This window comes from Ahaetulla prasina, chromosome 8 (genome assembly GCF_028640845.1).
Source record: "Ahaetulla prasina isolate Xishuangbanna chromosome 8, ASM2864084v1, whole genome shotgun sequence".
NCBI lineage: Eukaryota > Metazoa > Chordata > Lepidosauria > Squamata > Colubridae > Ahaetulla > Ahaetulla prasina.
The window spans coordinates 13,184,789-13,200,258 of NC_080546.1; the positions used below are offsets into that span (position 1 = coordinate 13,184,789).

The window sequence follows — 15,470 nt, forward strand, 5'->3', positions numbered from 1 at the left end:
CTTGAAGCTGAACTATAAAGGATCTAGATTATCTAGGACTTAACAATTGTAGCAACATTTCTTAAAAAGAGAAAATTTGGAATTTGTAAAATGGTGATAGGAGAAAAGCAGGCAGAACTAGGGGGGTGGCATTAAGCAAGTCATCAGCCTAGAATCATTAAGTCCCCATAAATGGTCCAAATCCAATCCCTCTTTTTTTTTTATTTGAATTTATATCCCGCCCTTCTCCGAAGACTCAGGGTGGCTTACACTGTGTTAAGCAATAGTCTTCATCCATTTGTATATTATATACAAAGTCAACTTTTATTGCCCCCAACAATCTGGGTCCTCATTTTAACTACCTTATAAAGGATGGAAGGCTGAGTCAACCTTGGGCCTGGTGGGTCTTGAACTTGCAGTAATTGCAAGCAGCTGTGTTAATAACAGACAGACTTAGTCTGCTGAGCCACCAGAGGCCTCTCTTGAATTACGTTGACCTTTGTCTGGTGCCAATTTAATATTGAACTTTAGTTGACTATATTATTGTGTATAGGATTGGAAGATAAATCTTCTGAACTGGAACTTATACGCTACGCTGATCCTTCCCCCATGACAGTGGTTGAGTTGAGTAATGGTTTATTGAGGAGGGGGTGAGCCGACACTTTCTTCAAGGCTGGCGGCATCACCCCATTCCTCAAGGTGGCATCATTTCCTCCCAGTAGTGAAATTCAATTTTTTTTACTACCGGCTCTGTGGGCGTGGTGTGGCTTGGTGGGCGTGGCTTGGTGGGTGTGGCAGGGGAAAGTTACTCCAAAATCCCCATTCCCTCCCCACTCCTGGGGGAAAGATATTGCAAAATCTCCACACCCACCCCACTCTGGGGCCAGCCAGAGGTGGTATTTGCCAGTTCTCCGAATTACTCAAAATTTCTGCTACCAGTTCGTCAGGACCTGCTGAATTTCACCTCTGCTTCCTCCCTCAACTACAGTCCCTCTTTGATCAAATGAATATGCCAGGAGGATCACAGGCTGAATTTATAGCTAGCAGAGCTCATTCCACGGAGAATCTCGTCCATTTCCTTCTCCATTAAATATTAGTTGATGGGTGTGTGCCAAAAGGAGTAAGACTTCGCTAGATACCAGGTCCTGAATTATATATAAGACTTCATGTATCATTAAAAAATACTTTGAACATGGGAGCAGCTAGTATAGTGCTTCTAAGAACAGAAGTAGGCATTTTACAGCCTGTGAGCCACATCTGGCCAGGGGACTTTCTAGTCCAGCCTTTGCCAGTATTGGCGGCTGGGAATATTGGTGGCACCAGGGGTGGGGCATTGTTGCAGGTATGGGGCAACAGCAGCCATCAACAACAGTCTAAGTTTCTCATGTGGCTCCTTTGGAAAATTAATTGCCCACCCCTGCTCTAGAATAATATTGCATTTGGGGTCAGTTACTCCCTTAACACCAGCTAGAACTTCTATCTCAAACTCTGGGCGATATTACCCTTTTACAGTATGGTAGCATGATAGTACGAGCCTCGGTGATGCAATGCAGAGGTAGGTTTCAGCAGGTTCTGACCAATTCTGGAGAACCAGTACTGGAAATTTTGAGTAGTTCGGACAACCGGTAGTAAAAATTCTGACTGTCCCCATCCCCCTCTATTCTCTGCCTCCCAAGTCCCAGCTGATTGGGAGGGAATGGGGATTTTGCAGAAACCTTCCCCTGGATTGGGGAGGGAATGGAGATTTTACAGTATCCTTCCCCTGGAGTGGGATGGGAATGGAGATTTTTGTAGAATCCTTCCCCTTCCATGCCCACCAAGCCATGCCATGCCACGCCCACCAAGCCACATCCACAGAACCGGTAGTAAAAAAATTTGAAACCCACTATTGGTGCGGTGGGTAGAATGCAGTACTGCAGGCTACTTCTGCTGACTGCTGGCAATTTGGCAGTTCAAATCCCACCAAGCTCAAGGTTGACCCAGCCTTCCCTCAGGTGGGTAAAACGAGGAGCCAAATTGTTGGGGGCAATACGCTGACTCTGCAAACCCCATTTAGAGAGGGCTGTAAAGTGGTATATAAGTTTAAGTGCTGTTATTGCTGTAGTCCCAAGGAGAATATTTGTAGCTCAGGGTTGACATGAGGGGTCCTTGGTGCTCTCTGAGCTTGCTTGTTTTCTGGCAGACGTTTCATTACCCAAACTAGGTAACATCATCAGCGCATTGATGATGTGCATCAGTGCAGCACTGTTGATGTTACTTAGTTTGGGTAATGAAGCATCTGCCAGAAAACAAGCAAGCTCATAGAGCATCAAGCACCCTTCATGAAAGGGTGCTTGATGCTGGCTGAGGAATTCTGGGAGTTGAAGTCCACAAGTCTTAAAGTTGCCAAGGTTGGAGACCCCTGGCCTAGCAGGTCTTTTGAGTTCCTGCACCATAGTGCAAATTATTTTTGAAAATTCTGTTTGTTTCAAAACCTAGTTTGGTTTACCACTCTCTCAGTCCGTGCGTAGCAAGTGATTGTGACAGGACAGGAGCGGGCTCAAAATTCTGTGAGCCGATTTAATAAACGCACGAGAGAAATGGGGTAGACGGGGAAGGGCTTTTGGGGACTCGCCTGATGTCAGTGTTTTTGCTTTTTGTTTTTCTAGGGATACTTGGCCACAAAGAGGTGTATGTTTTTAATCTCACCTCCCTCACGAAGTCTGAAAATATCTTGTCGGCTCTGTTGCATTACTACGTCGGAGATCTTCAGAACGGCAGCACCAACTGCCCTCAACACAACAGCTGTTCTCTGGGCCTCAGGAAACCGGACCTACAGATCAAGCTTTTGCTCTTGAGTTTCCCATCACCAACAAACCAGTCACGAACCCTCGGCCGTTACGTGGTCAACGTCTCCGCTTCTTTGCAGGATGACCATTTGTGGCAATGCAAAAACATCACCTGGGACTTGAGGCGAGCAAAGGAGCACAACCATCTCATGATCGGGGTCCAGATGGCCTCCCTTGGCCAACCTCCATGGAAGAGCCTGCATCTCAGCTATGAACCCTACATCCTGGTCTACGCCAACGACTCCGCCATTTCAGAACCGGAAAGTGTGGTTTCCAGCTTGCAAGGTCATTGGAATCCACCGCCTGGGACTTTCCCCAAACTGGACAGCCAGTCAATCAGTGACCTCAGTGGACAGCGGCCCAAGCGTTCCACCAGCTTCCTTCTGCCCTTGCAGAACAACGAACTCCCAGGAGCTGAGTATCAGTACAGTGAGGACGACGGATGGGAGGAGAGGAAGCACTACAAAACCCTGCAGCCACGGCTGGCGGAAAGGTCAAAGGGTAAGAAAAAGCCCAGAAAACACAATCATCAGAAGAGCCAGACCCTTCAGTTCGACGAGCAGACCCTGAAAAAGGCCAGGCGGAAGCAGTGGAATGAACCAAGATCTTGCTCGAGGCGCTATCTCAAAGTAGATTTTGCAGATATAGGCTGGAGCGAATGGATCATTTCTCCTAAAGCTTTTGATGCTTTCTATTGCTCAGGTGAATGCCAGTTCCCTATTCCAAAGGTACCGTATCTCTTATTTATTTTACCTTTCTTCTTCTTCTTCTTCTTCTTCTTTTTTTTAGGGAGGAAAAAAAAAAGAGTTATGTTTTTTTTTTCTTTGCCACTGGGTGCAATACAAAGAAAATCCTCTCTGTTAACACTCCAAAGGTGGCTTTGTTGAAAAGCATCAATTAAAAAAAACAACAACCCAGCTTGTTTGTTATTAAACTACAGTACAGCATGCAGGAAATGGGCCATTTAGTAGATAAATAGGATAAAGAGAGATCTGTCGTAACTAAGCACAAAGCCAAAACTGGTGGATGCAGGGTTATAAAAACAAAATCGCAGGGGTGAAATGCATCAAATTTTACAGTAAATCCCGAGACACCGTCAATTTCTTGCTGCATAATAACGATGCCTGAACTCTTAAAATGCCTATTTAGTTAATCACTCCTAATCTCATCCCTTGGGTCCAGTTTCTCAAAATATAATAATGTTTAATTCTTTGGGAAAGTTACAGCTTGTTCCTAAAATACGCTGTTCTCAAAAATAAATGCTCTGTTGATTTAGGATGCCACAGGCCCTGAGAATCCAGAGGGCTAAATTGCAACACCAACTTTCAGTGGTTTAGATCAGGGGTCTCCAACCTTGGTCCCTTTAAGACTTATGGACTTCAACTCCCAGAGTCCCTCAGCCAGCAAAGCTGGCTGAGGAACTCTGGGAGTTGAAGTCCACAAGTCTTAAAGGGACCAAGGTTGGAGACTCCTGGTTTAGATTATGCACAATAGTTCAGTCAAATCCTTTGAATAGATGCCATGCAGATTCTCTTATATCTCGAGGGCTTGCTGTCCTTCCATTTCCTCCAATGTCAACAAAGCTCGGCTGACGAGGTAGTTCACAGGTAGTTCTCAACTTACAACCATTTGTTTAGTGACTGTTCATAGAACAGCATTGAAAAAAGTGACTTGTGACCATTTTTCACACTTAACAAATGGGATTCACTTAACAAATGTGGCAAGAAAGATCATAAAATGGGTCATTTAACAACTGTTTTGCTTAGCAGTGGGCTCAATTGTGGTCGTAAGTAAAGGACTACCTGTATTAAGGTGATCTCAAATGCACTCAGCAACCAACACCAGTTTGATATTTAGATGGTATTAATGGATAAAGTCAGAATCATTGAATACTCCTAAAATAGCAACAGCAGTAGCACTTAGACTTATATATTATTATTATTATTATTATTTATTCGATTTTTATACCGCCCTTCTCCCGAAGGACTCAGGGCGGTGTACAGCCAAGGTAAAACAAACAGTACAATATACAATTAAAATACAAATTAAAAAACTTATTATATAGTTGGCCTAAAAACTTTAAAATATATAAAACTAAAAAACCCCTTAAAATTAATGATAAAAAATTTAAAACCAATAAAATTTAAGCCAGCCCCGCGCAAATAAATAGATGTGTTTTCAATTCGCGGCGGAAGGTCCGAAGGTCAGATATTTGGCGTAAACCCGGGGGAAGTTCGTTCCAGAGGGTGGGAGCCCCCACAGAGAAGGATCTTCCCCTGGGGGCCGCCAGCCGACATTGCTTGGCGGATGGCACCCTGAGAAGTCCCTCTCTGTGTGAGCGTACGGGCATACAGCTTCCTAGTGCTTTCCAGCCCTCTCTAAGCGGTTTACAGAGTCAGCCTATAGCCCCCAACAATAAAGGCAGAATAAAACTCTAATAAGTAAATAATCCAGGATTGATAATGACAGGCACGACCAGATCCTGACCAAGTTTCTTTAGTATCCTAGCATACAATTCATAAATCTTTCTGGAGATTTAAACACATTCAAAAACCCACCCATTTTACCTACCTCGGAAGGATGGAAGGCTGAGTCAACCTTGAGCCTGTGAGATTCAAACTGCCAAATTGCAAGGCAGTCAGCAGAAGTAGCCTGCACTACTGCATTCTAACCACTGCAGCTCTTTTTGAGTGCTGCACATCTGGGTCATTATTTTCACATAAGGCCAGAATTAAGCAAAGTTTACAAGTCGTGCTTTTCAGAAAGATTTTAAAATCAGGAACGCATCCAAATCATTAATAGCATTCATCTAACTCTGATGAGATTCTCAGATGTATTCAAACTATGTACTTACATTCCTGAAGGAACTGATCTGTCTGAAAAGCCATTTAAGACACCTGCATAATGTGAGCATTGTGCCAACCATTTAAAAAACATAATCAAGCAACTGCTTTGGGTAGACAGTTGTGCACAACTAGTTTTGGAGCACATATGACCTTCGGGGAGTGTTGCTAAGTGAAGGTAATCAGAAGATGATGCCATCACTCTGCTAAACAAATAATTCCCTCAACATTGTCAAACTATTTACTAAATCTACACTACTATTAATCTTCTCATCATTTTCATCACCAATCTCTTTCCACTTATGACTGTATGACTGTAACTTTTTGTTGCTATCATTAAGGGTTAAATTGCAACCTATGACTATCATTTGTGTTGTAAATGTTGTACCTTTGATTAAGGTTTTTTTTTTCTTTTATGTACACTGAGAGCATATGCACCAAAACAAATTCCTTGTGTGTCCAATCACACTTGGCCAATAAATTCTATTCTGTTCTATTCTATTCTATTCTATTCTATTCTATTCTATTCTATTCTATTCTATTCTATTCTATTCTATTCTATTCTATTCTATCTGTAGAAGAATACACTAGATACCATTCAAATTGCATGAAAGTAATGAACTGCATTGATGGCCCACCCTAATTTGTCATTTTCCTCCTCTGTCACATTAAAAAAAAATAATCACAATTTGGTGGGAACATTTGGAGGTTGTTTGTAGCCTCACGTTAGGCAGTTTCGTTGTATTTCTACGTACTGGCATTTGCCATAGTGGTTAACGTTGGGATTATGTCAGTGCTTTATATGTTCCTTCCCTTCTCCAGATCCACACATTCAACCAGGCACGTCCATGCAAAGGTACACTGAGCTTGTATAGCAGGGGTGTCAAACTCAAGGCCCAGAGGCCGGATGTGGCCCGCAGGGTGCTTAGATCTAGCCCATGGGGCAGAGGTGAGTTTCAACAGGTTCTGACCACTTCTGGAGAACCGGTAGCGGAAATTTTGAGTAATTCGGAGAACCGGTAGTAAAAATTCTGACTGGCCCCGCCCCCATCTATTCTCTGCCTCCCGAGTCCCAGCTGATTGGGAGGAAATGGGGATTTTGCAGTAACCTTCCCCTGTCACAGCCACCAAGCCACACCCACCAAGTCATGCCACGCCCACTAAGCCACACCCACAGAACCGGTAGTAAAAAAATTTGAAACCCAACATTGCTGCGGGGCTGCCCTGGAAACAGCGGACAGGCCCACGGTGCCTTTGCCAGCAAAAATGGAGCTTTGTTTTTGTTGGCAGAGGGTTGCAGGAGGCCATCGCAGCTGAAAACAGAGCTTGGGAGCCTGTTTTCGCTGGCAGAGCCCTCAGGCTGCCACTGGTGCCCCCGACATGAGTGATGTTGAGCCGGCCATGCCCACCCCCGAGGTCAAACACTCATGTGGCCCTCAGTGAAATTGAGTTTGATGTATAGTCCCTGATGTATAGTCACCAATATATGTATATATATTCAATTTCACTGCAGGCTTGCTAACGTTCCAGTGAAGCCAACGAATGTTAGTGAATATTAAACTCAGTGCATAGAACACCCAATGCAATGCTTCAGGTACCGTTTGAAAGAGAGCCTCTGCAATGCAGGCAGGTATCTTAATGAGTTGTTGACAGGCTGTGTTTGCACTCCTGCACGTTCTGAAGAACGGCTTCCGAATCGCAGCGGATGTGAGAGGCAGTGTTTGGAAGCTGAGTGACACGAAGAGCAGCACAAAGCTGAGTGGCACTCTATAGAGTTTTCAGCCTGAACGGGGTCCTGTGGCACCCTTCTGGCCAAAACGGGGTGCAGGGACCTGGATGGCCTCCTGCAGCACCCTGCCAAGGGCTCCGCGGGCCAGTCCTCTGCAATTTCCATGGGCCCGATCTGAGCACCCCGTGGGCCTGATCCAGCTCCCAGGCCTTGAGTTTGACACCCCTGGTAATAATTCACAAATGAAGCTTTTGCAAGAAGGGAGCTTCAGATCATGAAAAAAAACTTCTAAATTTAATACCTTATGTTTCCAGCTGCAGGAAGAAATCCCTGAAATTAAAATAGGCAAAGACCTTTGTTATGAAGAAAAGTAAGCTTATAGAACCGTGATGGCGAACCTATGGCACGGGTGCCACAGGTAGCATGCAGAGCCCTCTCTGCAGGCACATGAGTCGTTGCCCCAGCTCAGTTCCACCGTGCATGTGTGCGTGCCTACCACCTGCCAGTTGATTTGGAGGGCAGGGTGCATCTGTGGAGGGGGTGCACATTATGGGTTATAGGTTGTTGTGGCTTCAGCCCCCCCCCCCAGGCCTGGCCTGGACCCCTGCCAGAGAGTGACTCAGAGAGTGAGGGAGAAGGGCCATCAGGGCTCCCTTCTGCAGGGCTGGCTTCCCTGGCTCAGCTCCAGGAGCCAGAGGCAGGCCAGGTGGAAGAAATAACGAGGCCTCTGTCTCCTGTATCTCCCCCCGCCCAGGCAATGCTCCCAGACCCAGCTGAGGACAATCAGTCCTGGTTGGACCCTAGGTTTCGTAGACAGGAGAGGCGGGAACAACAGAAGCAGGGGTGGGGCAGGCCTAGGAAGTGCTGAGTCACGGAGCCACACCCCACAGGGTATAAAAGCAGCAGGGGCTGCTATGCTACTCCGTGGTGAACAAATCAACTGCTTAGAGAAAACTTGAGCTGAAGTATTGTTTGTTCCTGGTTGACTCACCGGCATCAAGAAAAGATAACAGAGAAGCTTGGCAGACGCTCGCTAGGTTGCTGCCTGAGCTGATACTGCCGTGGACTGAATTGCCAGCTAATTAAATCATCGCTCGTGCCTCCCGGACTGAGGTGTGGGGGGGGACAGAACATAGGTGCAGGGAGGCCTACTAGGGCCAAAACAGGGCATGGGGAGAGCTGTGCATATGCACGGGGGGTGTCATGTGTGCATGCGCAGGGGGCGGAGCACAGGGCATCACACACGCATTGCATTATGAGGCGCTTTCGGCACGCAACAACAAAAAGATTAGCCATCACTGTTATAGAACAATCCTTCTTGAGCATCTAGGAATCAAGCTGAACCTGAGTGCTTATGTGTGCTCAACCACAACTGAGGTTGTGAAGAAGGGAAAAAGAAAGAAAAGGCGTTGACTTCCAACTCCCTTTTGGTAATAGTAGTTTAAAGGGGGAAAAAAGAGGGGGGGTTGTTTACCACTGGGTGCAATACAAAGAAAATCCTCTTTTTTAACACTCCAAATGTGGCGTCCCTTCTCTCCCCAGCTCTCACCCCCCATCCCCAGGCCGGCCAGCAGAGGACAACTCCAATGCTGATCCAGCCCTCCAAGAAATCTAGTTAGGCACCCCTGTACTAGACGATAGTAGGAGACCGCTGAGTTTAAATGGTGGGGAGGGCAAGATTTTCATTTTGAATGTCCACCTTATTTTAGGACCTGTCTTTTCTCAGGGCTAGATGGACAGTTGCCTTGGAAAGAATTTTCCCCAGCTTGCATGGACTTGTGACAGCAGGATGTCTGTCTGAATATTTACTGACATTTGTTTTATCTTCCTCCGCCATTTTATGACCTTTCACGAAGCTTTTCAGGCAGCTAACAATTATTTTTAACGACTCGGTCATTGAGAATATTGCATAATAACAACATTAAACCAAAACATAATCAGTACTGTCATGACCGTTCACTCATGCAGCTGATGTCACATTTCCCACAACCATTTTTCTGCTGCTGTTTCTCTTTTTATTTGCACTTTCCCCCAAATTACGTTTATGGCGGTTTTCCCTGGAACACACTGCAGCATTTATAAATATGAGTCAGTTGTCAAGCATCTGAATTTTTGATCTCGTGATCACGAGGATTAGTGGTGAAATCTGAACTGGTTTACTACTGGTTCTCTGGCTGTGCGTGTATGTAAGGTGTGTGTGCAAATGTAAGGTGCACACCAAAAGGAGGCATGGGGTAAGTAAAAGGAGCGGGGGGGGTTGTGATCAGCTGTGGCGTGCGATCTTTTTTTTTCCTTTTAAAAGCATTTTTTTACAACCTATTCAGCTGAATAGGTTGTAAAAAAAATGCTTTTAAAAGGAAAAAAAAGGCTCTGATGATCAGGCAGCTCAGCTGGGATCATCCAGAGCCTTTTTTTTTTACCTTTTGAAAGCATTTTTTTACAACCTATTCGGCCGAATGGGTTGTAAAAAAATGCTTTTAAAAGAAAAAAAAAAGGCTCTGATGATCAGGCAGCTCAGCTGGGATCATCCAGAGCCTTTTTTTTAACCTTTTAAAAACATTTTTAAAAAGAAGTGGCAAGCGGGGAAGCGGGTGATCAGGCATTGGGTGGGCATGGGCGGGAGGGGCAGGGATTTTGCTACCGGTTCTCCAAACCACCCACCGCCATCACTACCGGATCAGCTGATCTGGTCCAAACCGGGAGCATTTCACCCCTGACTAGGGTGCTGTAACAATTTTAAGTTTGAACTTGGTCTTAAGTTACTTTTTTCAGCGCTGTTGTAACTTCGAACAGTCAGTAAACGAACTGTTGTAAGTCAAGGACTACTTCTAATCCTAATTCTTAGAGCCTGTCAAAATTTCAAATGTTTGAAATTCTTCAGGAATTCTTTCAGTTCTGTTATTTGTTTTATTACAACAACCTCCCCCTTTCAATAACATGTTTGTATTAAATAAACTATTTTGTTAATAAGCACATTAGTTCAAGTTTGCAAATACATTTCGCAAATAATAGTAATCTGTTTTTTTTCACCCCATCTGTTCCGACTGTATTAGTCATCTGCAGTTATACTGACAATTTATTTACACAAAATCTTGGTCAGTGAGATGTGATTCAAGGGAAGCAGAGGCAACCAAGCAAATTGCCGTTTTACAAATCTATACTAAGTTCGTTTTTTAGGAGGCCAAATGGCATGTCACATTATTGTGACTTTTTGAATAACAGCAAAAACAGCTCCAGGCAGAAAATTTCCTAATCATTTTTCCGCCATAGTAGGCTTCTTTCAATATAATAAAAGTCAATTTGCTTTCAAAATGTCTTTTTAAAGAAGAGGATTTTCTGAGAAATTCTTGAGGAATTAACGTGGTGCTTTTGGGATAAAGTCAAGTTAATTAAGTAGGTAGAACAATTAATCAGTGAAATTGCTTGCCTCCAGAAGTAGTGACGGTTCCAACACTGGAAGTTTTTAAGAAGAAATTGGACAAGCATTTGTCTGAAATGGTTTTAGGATTTCCTGCCTGAGCAGACTAGAAGACCTCCAAGCTCCCTGTTCTGTCTCCTTCCCCACTTCGGATTAACGAGCTGGTTTTCAGCCAGTGAATTCACGGCTCTTATCAGTCCTGGCAGAGAAATCGCAGCTGCCTGCCAAAGTTCAAACAAATGACTCACGTAGCAAGATTTTCAGCTCTTTTTGAAACAGTTCAGTTAAACATTTGCTTCCCGTGGAGTGAGAGCAGTCCCAAAGCTCCTTATATATCCTGTTGGGTGGGGCTCCTGCCCCACCCTTCCTTTTGATGATGCCACCTCTCTAATCTTCTGAAGTGCGGGTCAAGCCAAGCTTGATTATTATTATCAGCTGGGTCTGAAGGCGTAGCCTGGGGAAGGGAGGAATGAGGGGATGACGGCCTCATTACGTCCTCCGACTGGTCTGGTTCTGGCTCCTGGAGCTGGGCCAAAGGAATCGGTGCTCCCGAGGTAAGCCTTACCGGCCCTTCTCCCTCACTCTCGGAGTCATTTTTGGGCATGGGGCCAGGTTCGGGGGCTGGAGTCACAACACTCCCTTCCAACTCTGTTATTTTGTTCTTTTCCGTAAATCTGCAAATGTCCTGTTCTTATTGTTTCTTCCGTAATCTGCAAATTCTGGCTTCTCAACTCTTTAATGAAATCTCAGGAGAGAAAAAATTTTGGGGGAGGAAAAAAATAGTCTCATCAACAGAATGTTTGAAAGAGAAAAGATGTTTCAGTTTAACTTAAAACCTTATCCAAATGATAATTCTGAGAGCATCTGGGCATTTCTTCTCGGTGTCAAAATTCTTCTAACTTTCTGAACGATCATAAGAGGCCACCCATCAGTCCGCGACACCCCAGAAAAGGACATGGGTTGATTTTGGGGGAATAGGAGGCTAGTTGGGGGTAAGTGGGAATATGAGGAGGCAGATGCTAGCATTGCAGGTAATCCTCAATTTACGACCACAATTGAGCGCGGAATTTCTGTTGTTAAGCGAGACAGTTAAATGAGCTTTGCCCCATTTTATGACCTTCCTTGTCATAGTTGTTGAGTGAATCATTACAGTTAGTAACATGTTTGTTAATCTGACTTCCCCGTTGATTTTGCTGGTCGGAAGGTCGCAAAAGGGGATCGTGTGACCCCAGGACACTGCAGCCGTCATAAACATGAGTCAGTTGCCAAATGTCTGAATTTTGATCAGTTGACCATGGGGATGCTGCAACAGTCATAAGTGTGAAAAACATTCGTAAGTCACTTTTCTCAGTGACGTCATAACTTCAAATGGTCTCTAAATGAAACTGCTGTAAGTCGAGGACTACCTGTAATATTTTTGAAGCCTCAGCAGATGCCATTTTTGGCTAATGCTGGTCGTATGTTCCAAGGGAATTGAGGAATAGCTACTTCCAAATAATACCATGGTGGATCATCCTAAACATTATATGATAGCAGTTCTTTTGGATGCAGCTTTTCATATGGGATCACAAAAGCAGAAAAATAAATTCAGAATTGGTTCCAGAATCCAAGACAGTGTTGTGACTCCAGCCCCCGAACCTGGCCCCATGCCCGAAAGTGACTCCGAGAGTGAGGGGAAAGGGCTGGTAAGGCTTACCTCAGGAGCACCGATTCCTTTGGCCCGGCTCCAGGAGCCAGAACCAGACTAGTCGGAGGACGTAATGAGGCCGTCATCCCCTGATTCCTCCCTTCCCCAGGCTACGCCTTCAGACCCAGCTGATAATAATAATCAAGAAGATTATTATCAATAATCTTCAGAAGATTAGAGAGGCGGCGTCATCAAAGGGAAGGGGGGACAGGAGCCCCACCCAACAGGATATATAAGGAGCTTTGGGACTGCTCTCACTCCACGGGAAGCAAAAGTTTAGCTGAACCATTTCAAAAAGAGCTGAAAGTTTATTTATTTATTTATTTATCAAATTTTTATACCGCCCTTCTCCCGAAGGACTCAGGGCGGTGTACAGCCTAAATAAAACACAATATATATACAATTAAAATCCCAATTAAAATAAAGCATATTACAAAAAGGCCAATGTATAAAAATTTAAATTTAAAATTTAAAAAATTTAAAACCCCACCACAATAAAGCCCAATTTAAAATGTTAAAAAACCATTATGCCAGTCCAGCTTGAATAAATAAGTATGTTTTTAGCTCACGGCGAAAGGTCCGAAGATCAGGCACTTGGCGTAGGCCAGGGGGGAGTTCGTTCCAGAGCGTCGGTGCTCCCACAGAGAAGGCCCTACTCCTGGGGGCCGCCAGCCGACATTGTTTGGCGGACGGCACCCTGAGGAGACCTTCTCTGTGAGAGCGTACCGGTCGGTGGGAGGCATAAGGTAACAGCAGGCGGTCCCGTAAGTACCCGGGTCCTAAGCCATGGAGCGCTTTAAAGGTGGTAACCAAAAGTCTTGCTACGTGAGTCATTTGTTTGAACTTTGGCAGGCAGCTGCGATTTCTCTGCCAGGACTGGTAAGAGCCGTGAATCCACTGGCTGAAGGCCAGCTCGTGGGTCTGAAATGGGGAAGAAGACAGAATAGACAGATTTTGGAGAAGCAACTTTCTCATCATACGGAACGCTGGACTCTAGATCTCTCCATGGAATTACCATTAATGAAAATCATCTGGAGCAGGGGTCTCCAACCTTGGTCCCTTTAAGACTTGTGGACTTCAGCTCCCAGAGTTCCTCAGCCAGCTTTGCTCTCTGATTCTGGACGCTGGGAGTTGAAGTCCACAAGTCTTAAAGGGACCAAGATTGGAGACCCCTGATCTGGAAGCTGTCTTTGCTTCCTTCAAAATTTATTTTATTTATTTATTTATTTATTAAATTTTTATACCGCCCTTCTCCCAAAGGACTCAGGGCGGTTCACAGCCAGATAAAACAGTAAAAAGTGCGCAATAAAAACAGTAATTAAAAAACTTATTAAATATAAGGCCAAATTAAAATCCATTTAAAACCATAAAACCCAATAAAATTTAAATCCAAATATTAAAAACTACTAAAACTTCTATGCCAGTCCCGCGCGAATAAATAGATATGTCTTCAACTCGCAGCGAAAGGTCCGAAGGTCAGGCAGTTGACGGAGTCCTGGGGGAAGTTCATTCCAGAGGGTGGGAGCCCCCACAGAGAAGGCCCTTCCCCTGGGGGCCGCCAGCCGACATTGCTTGGTGGACGGCACCCTGAAGAGTCCCTCTCTGTGAGAGCGCACGGGTCGGTGGGAGGCAATCGGTAGCAGTAGGCGGTCCCGTAAGTAACCCGGCCCTAAGCCATGGAGCGCTTTAAAGGTAGTAACCAACACATTGAAGTGCACCCGAAAGACCACAGGTAATATAAGGAAACGGCACTGCTACCCCATTGCTAGGAGGTGTCCTAACTGTGGATCAGGGGTGTCAAGCTTTGCCAGCTGAGGAACTCTGGGAGTTGAAGTCCACAAGTCTTAAAGTTGCCAAGGTTGGAGAGCCCTGCTCTAAACAACTATTTGTGGGATCTGATTTTTATTCTTCAGGGATTCAGAGACCAACCTTGGGGTCTCCAACCTTGGTCCCATTGCTTTCAGTTCTACCTCTAGGTCAGTGTTTCTCAACCTCAGCAGATTTAAGATGTGTGGACTACAACCTTCCATAATTCTCCAGCCCAGCATACTGTCTGTGACAATTTTGGAAACTGAAGTCCATATATCTTCCAAGTGGCTGAGGTTGAAGAAAAACATTGCTCTGGGAAAGTGGAGTTTCCCAGCTGAATCGGTAATCACTTACATTTGCAGTACAGTAGTCCTCGATCTACAACCACAATTGAGCCCAAGATTTCTGTTGTTAAGTGAGACACTTGTTAAGTGAATTTCACCCCATTTTACAACCTTTCTTTCTTGCCATGGTTGTTAGGTGAATCACTGCAGTTGTTGTTAGTAACATGGTTGTTAAGTGAATCTGGCTTCCCCATTGAATTTGCTTGTCAGAAGGTCGCAAAAGGACACTGCGACTGTCATAAATGACAAGTGTCCGAATTTTTGATCACTTGACCTCAGGGACGTGACAACTGTTGTAAGTGAAAAATGGTCATAAGTCCCTTTTTTCAATGCCATTGTAACTTTGGATGGTCACTAAATGAACTGTTGTAAGTCGAGGACTACCTGTAGACATCTGTCCATAATTCATTGCTTTGAAGAACCAGATGTTTTCTACCCTGTTAGAATAGAGAAGAGTAGAATAGAATAGAATAGAATAGGACAGGACAGGACAGGACAGGACAAAGATTGGATAGAATTAGAATAGGACAGGACAGGACAGAAAAGAACAGAACAGAACAGAACAGAAGAGAACAGAACAGAACAGAACAGAATAGAATAGAATAGAATAAAGATAGGATAGAATTAGAATAGGACAGGACAGGACAGGACAGAATAGAATAGAATAAGGATAGGATAGGATTAGAATAGGACGGGATGGGACGGGACGGAACAGAACAGAACAGAACAGAACAGAATAGAATTTTTTATTGGCCAAGTGTGATTGGACACACAGGGAATTTGTCTTGGTGCATATGCTTTCAGTGTACATAAAAGAAAAGATACAGTCATCA

The 15,470-nt window shown here is 44.5% G+C and overlaps 1 protein-coding gene across 2 annotated transcripts in view; it reads left to right on the forward strand.

The window, feature by feature from the left end:
- The window catches only part of BMP3 (bone morphogenetic protein 3), a 49,510-nt gene that overhangs the window by 31,621 nt on the left and 2,419 nt on the right, over nt 1-15,470 (forward strand). The window contains exon 2 of one of the 2 annotated variants that reach the window (XM_058193330.1): nt 2,628-3,509. In XM_058193330.1, coding sequence (XP_058049313.1) covers nt 2,628-3,509 — 882 coding nt within the window. Of the gene's footprint in view, nt 1-2,627; nt 3,536-15,470 lie in introns of both variants that reach the window. The other variant, XM_058193329.1, reaches the window with a different exon arrangement.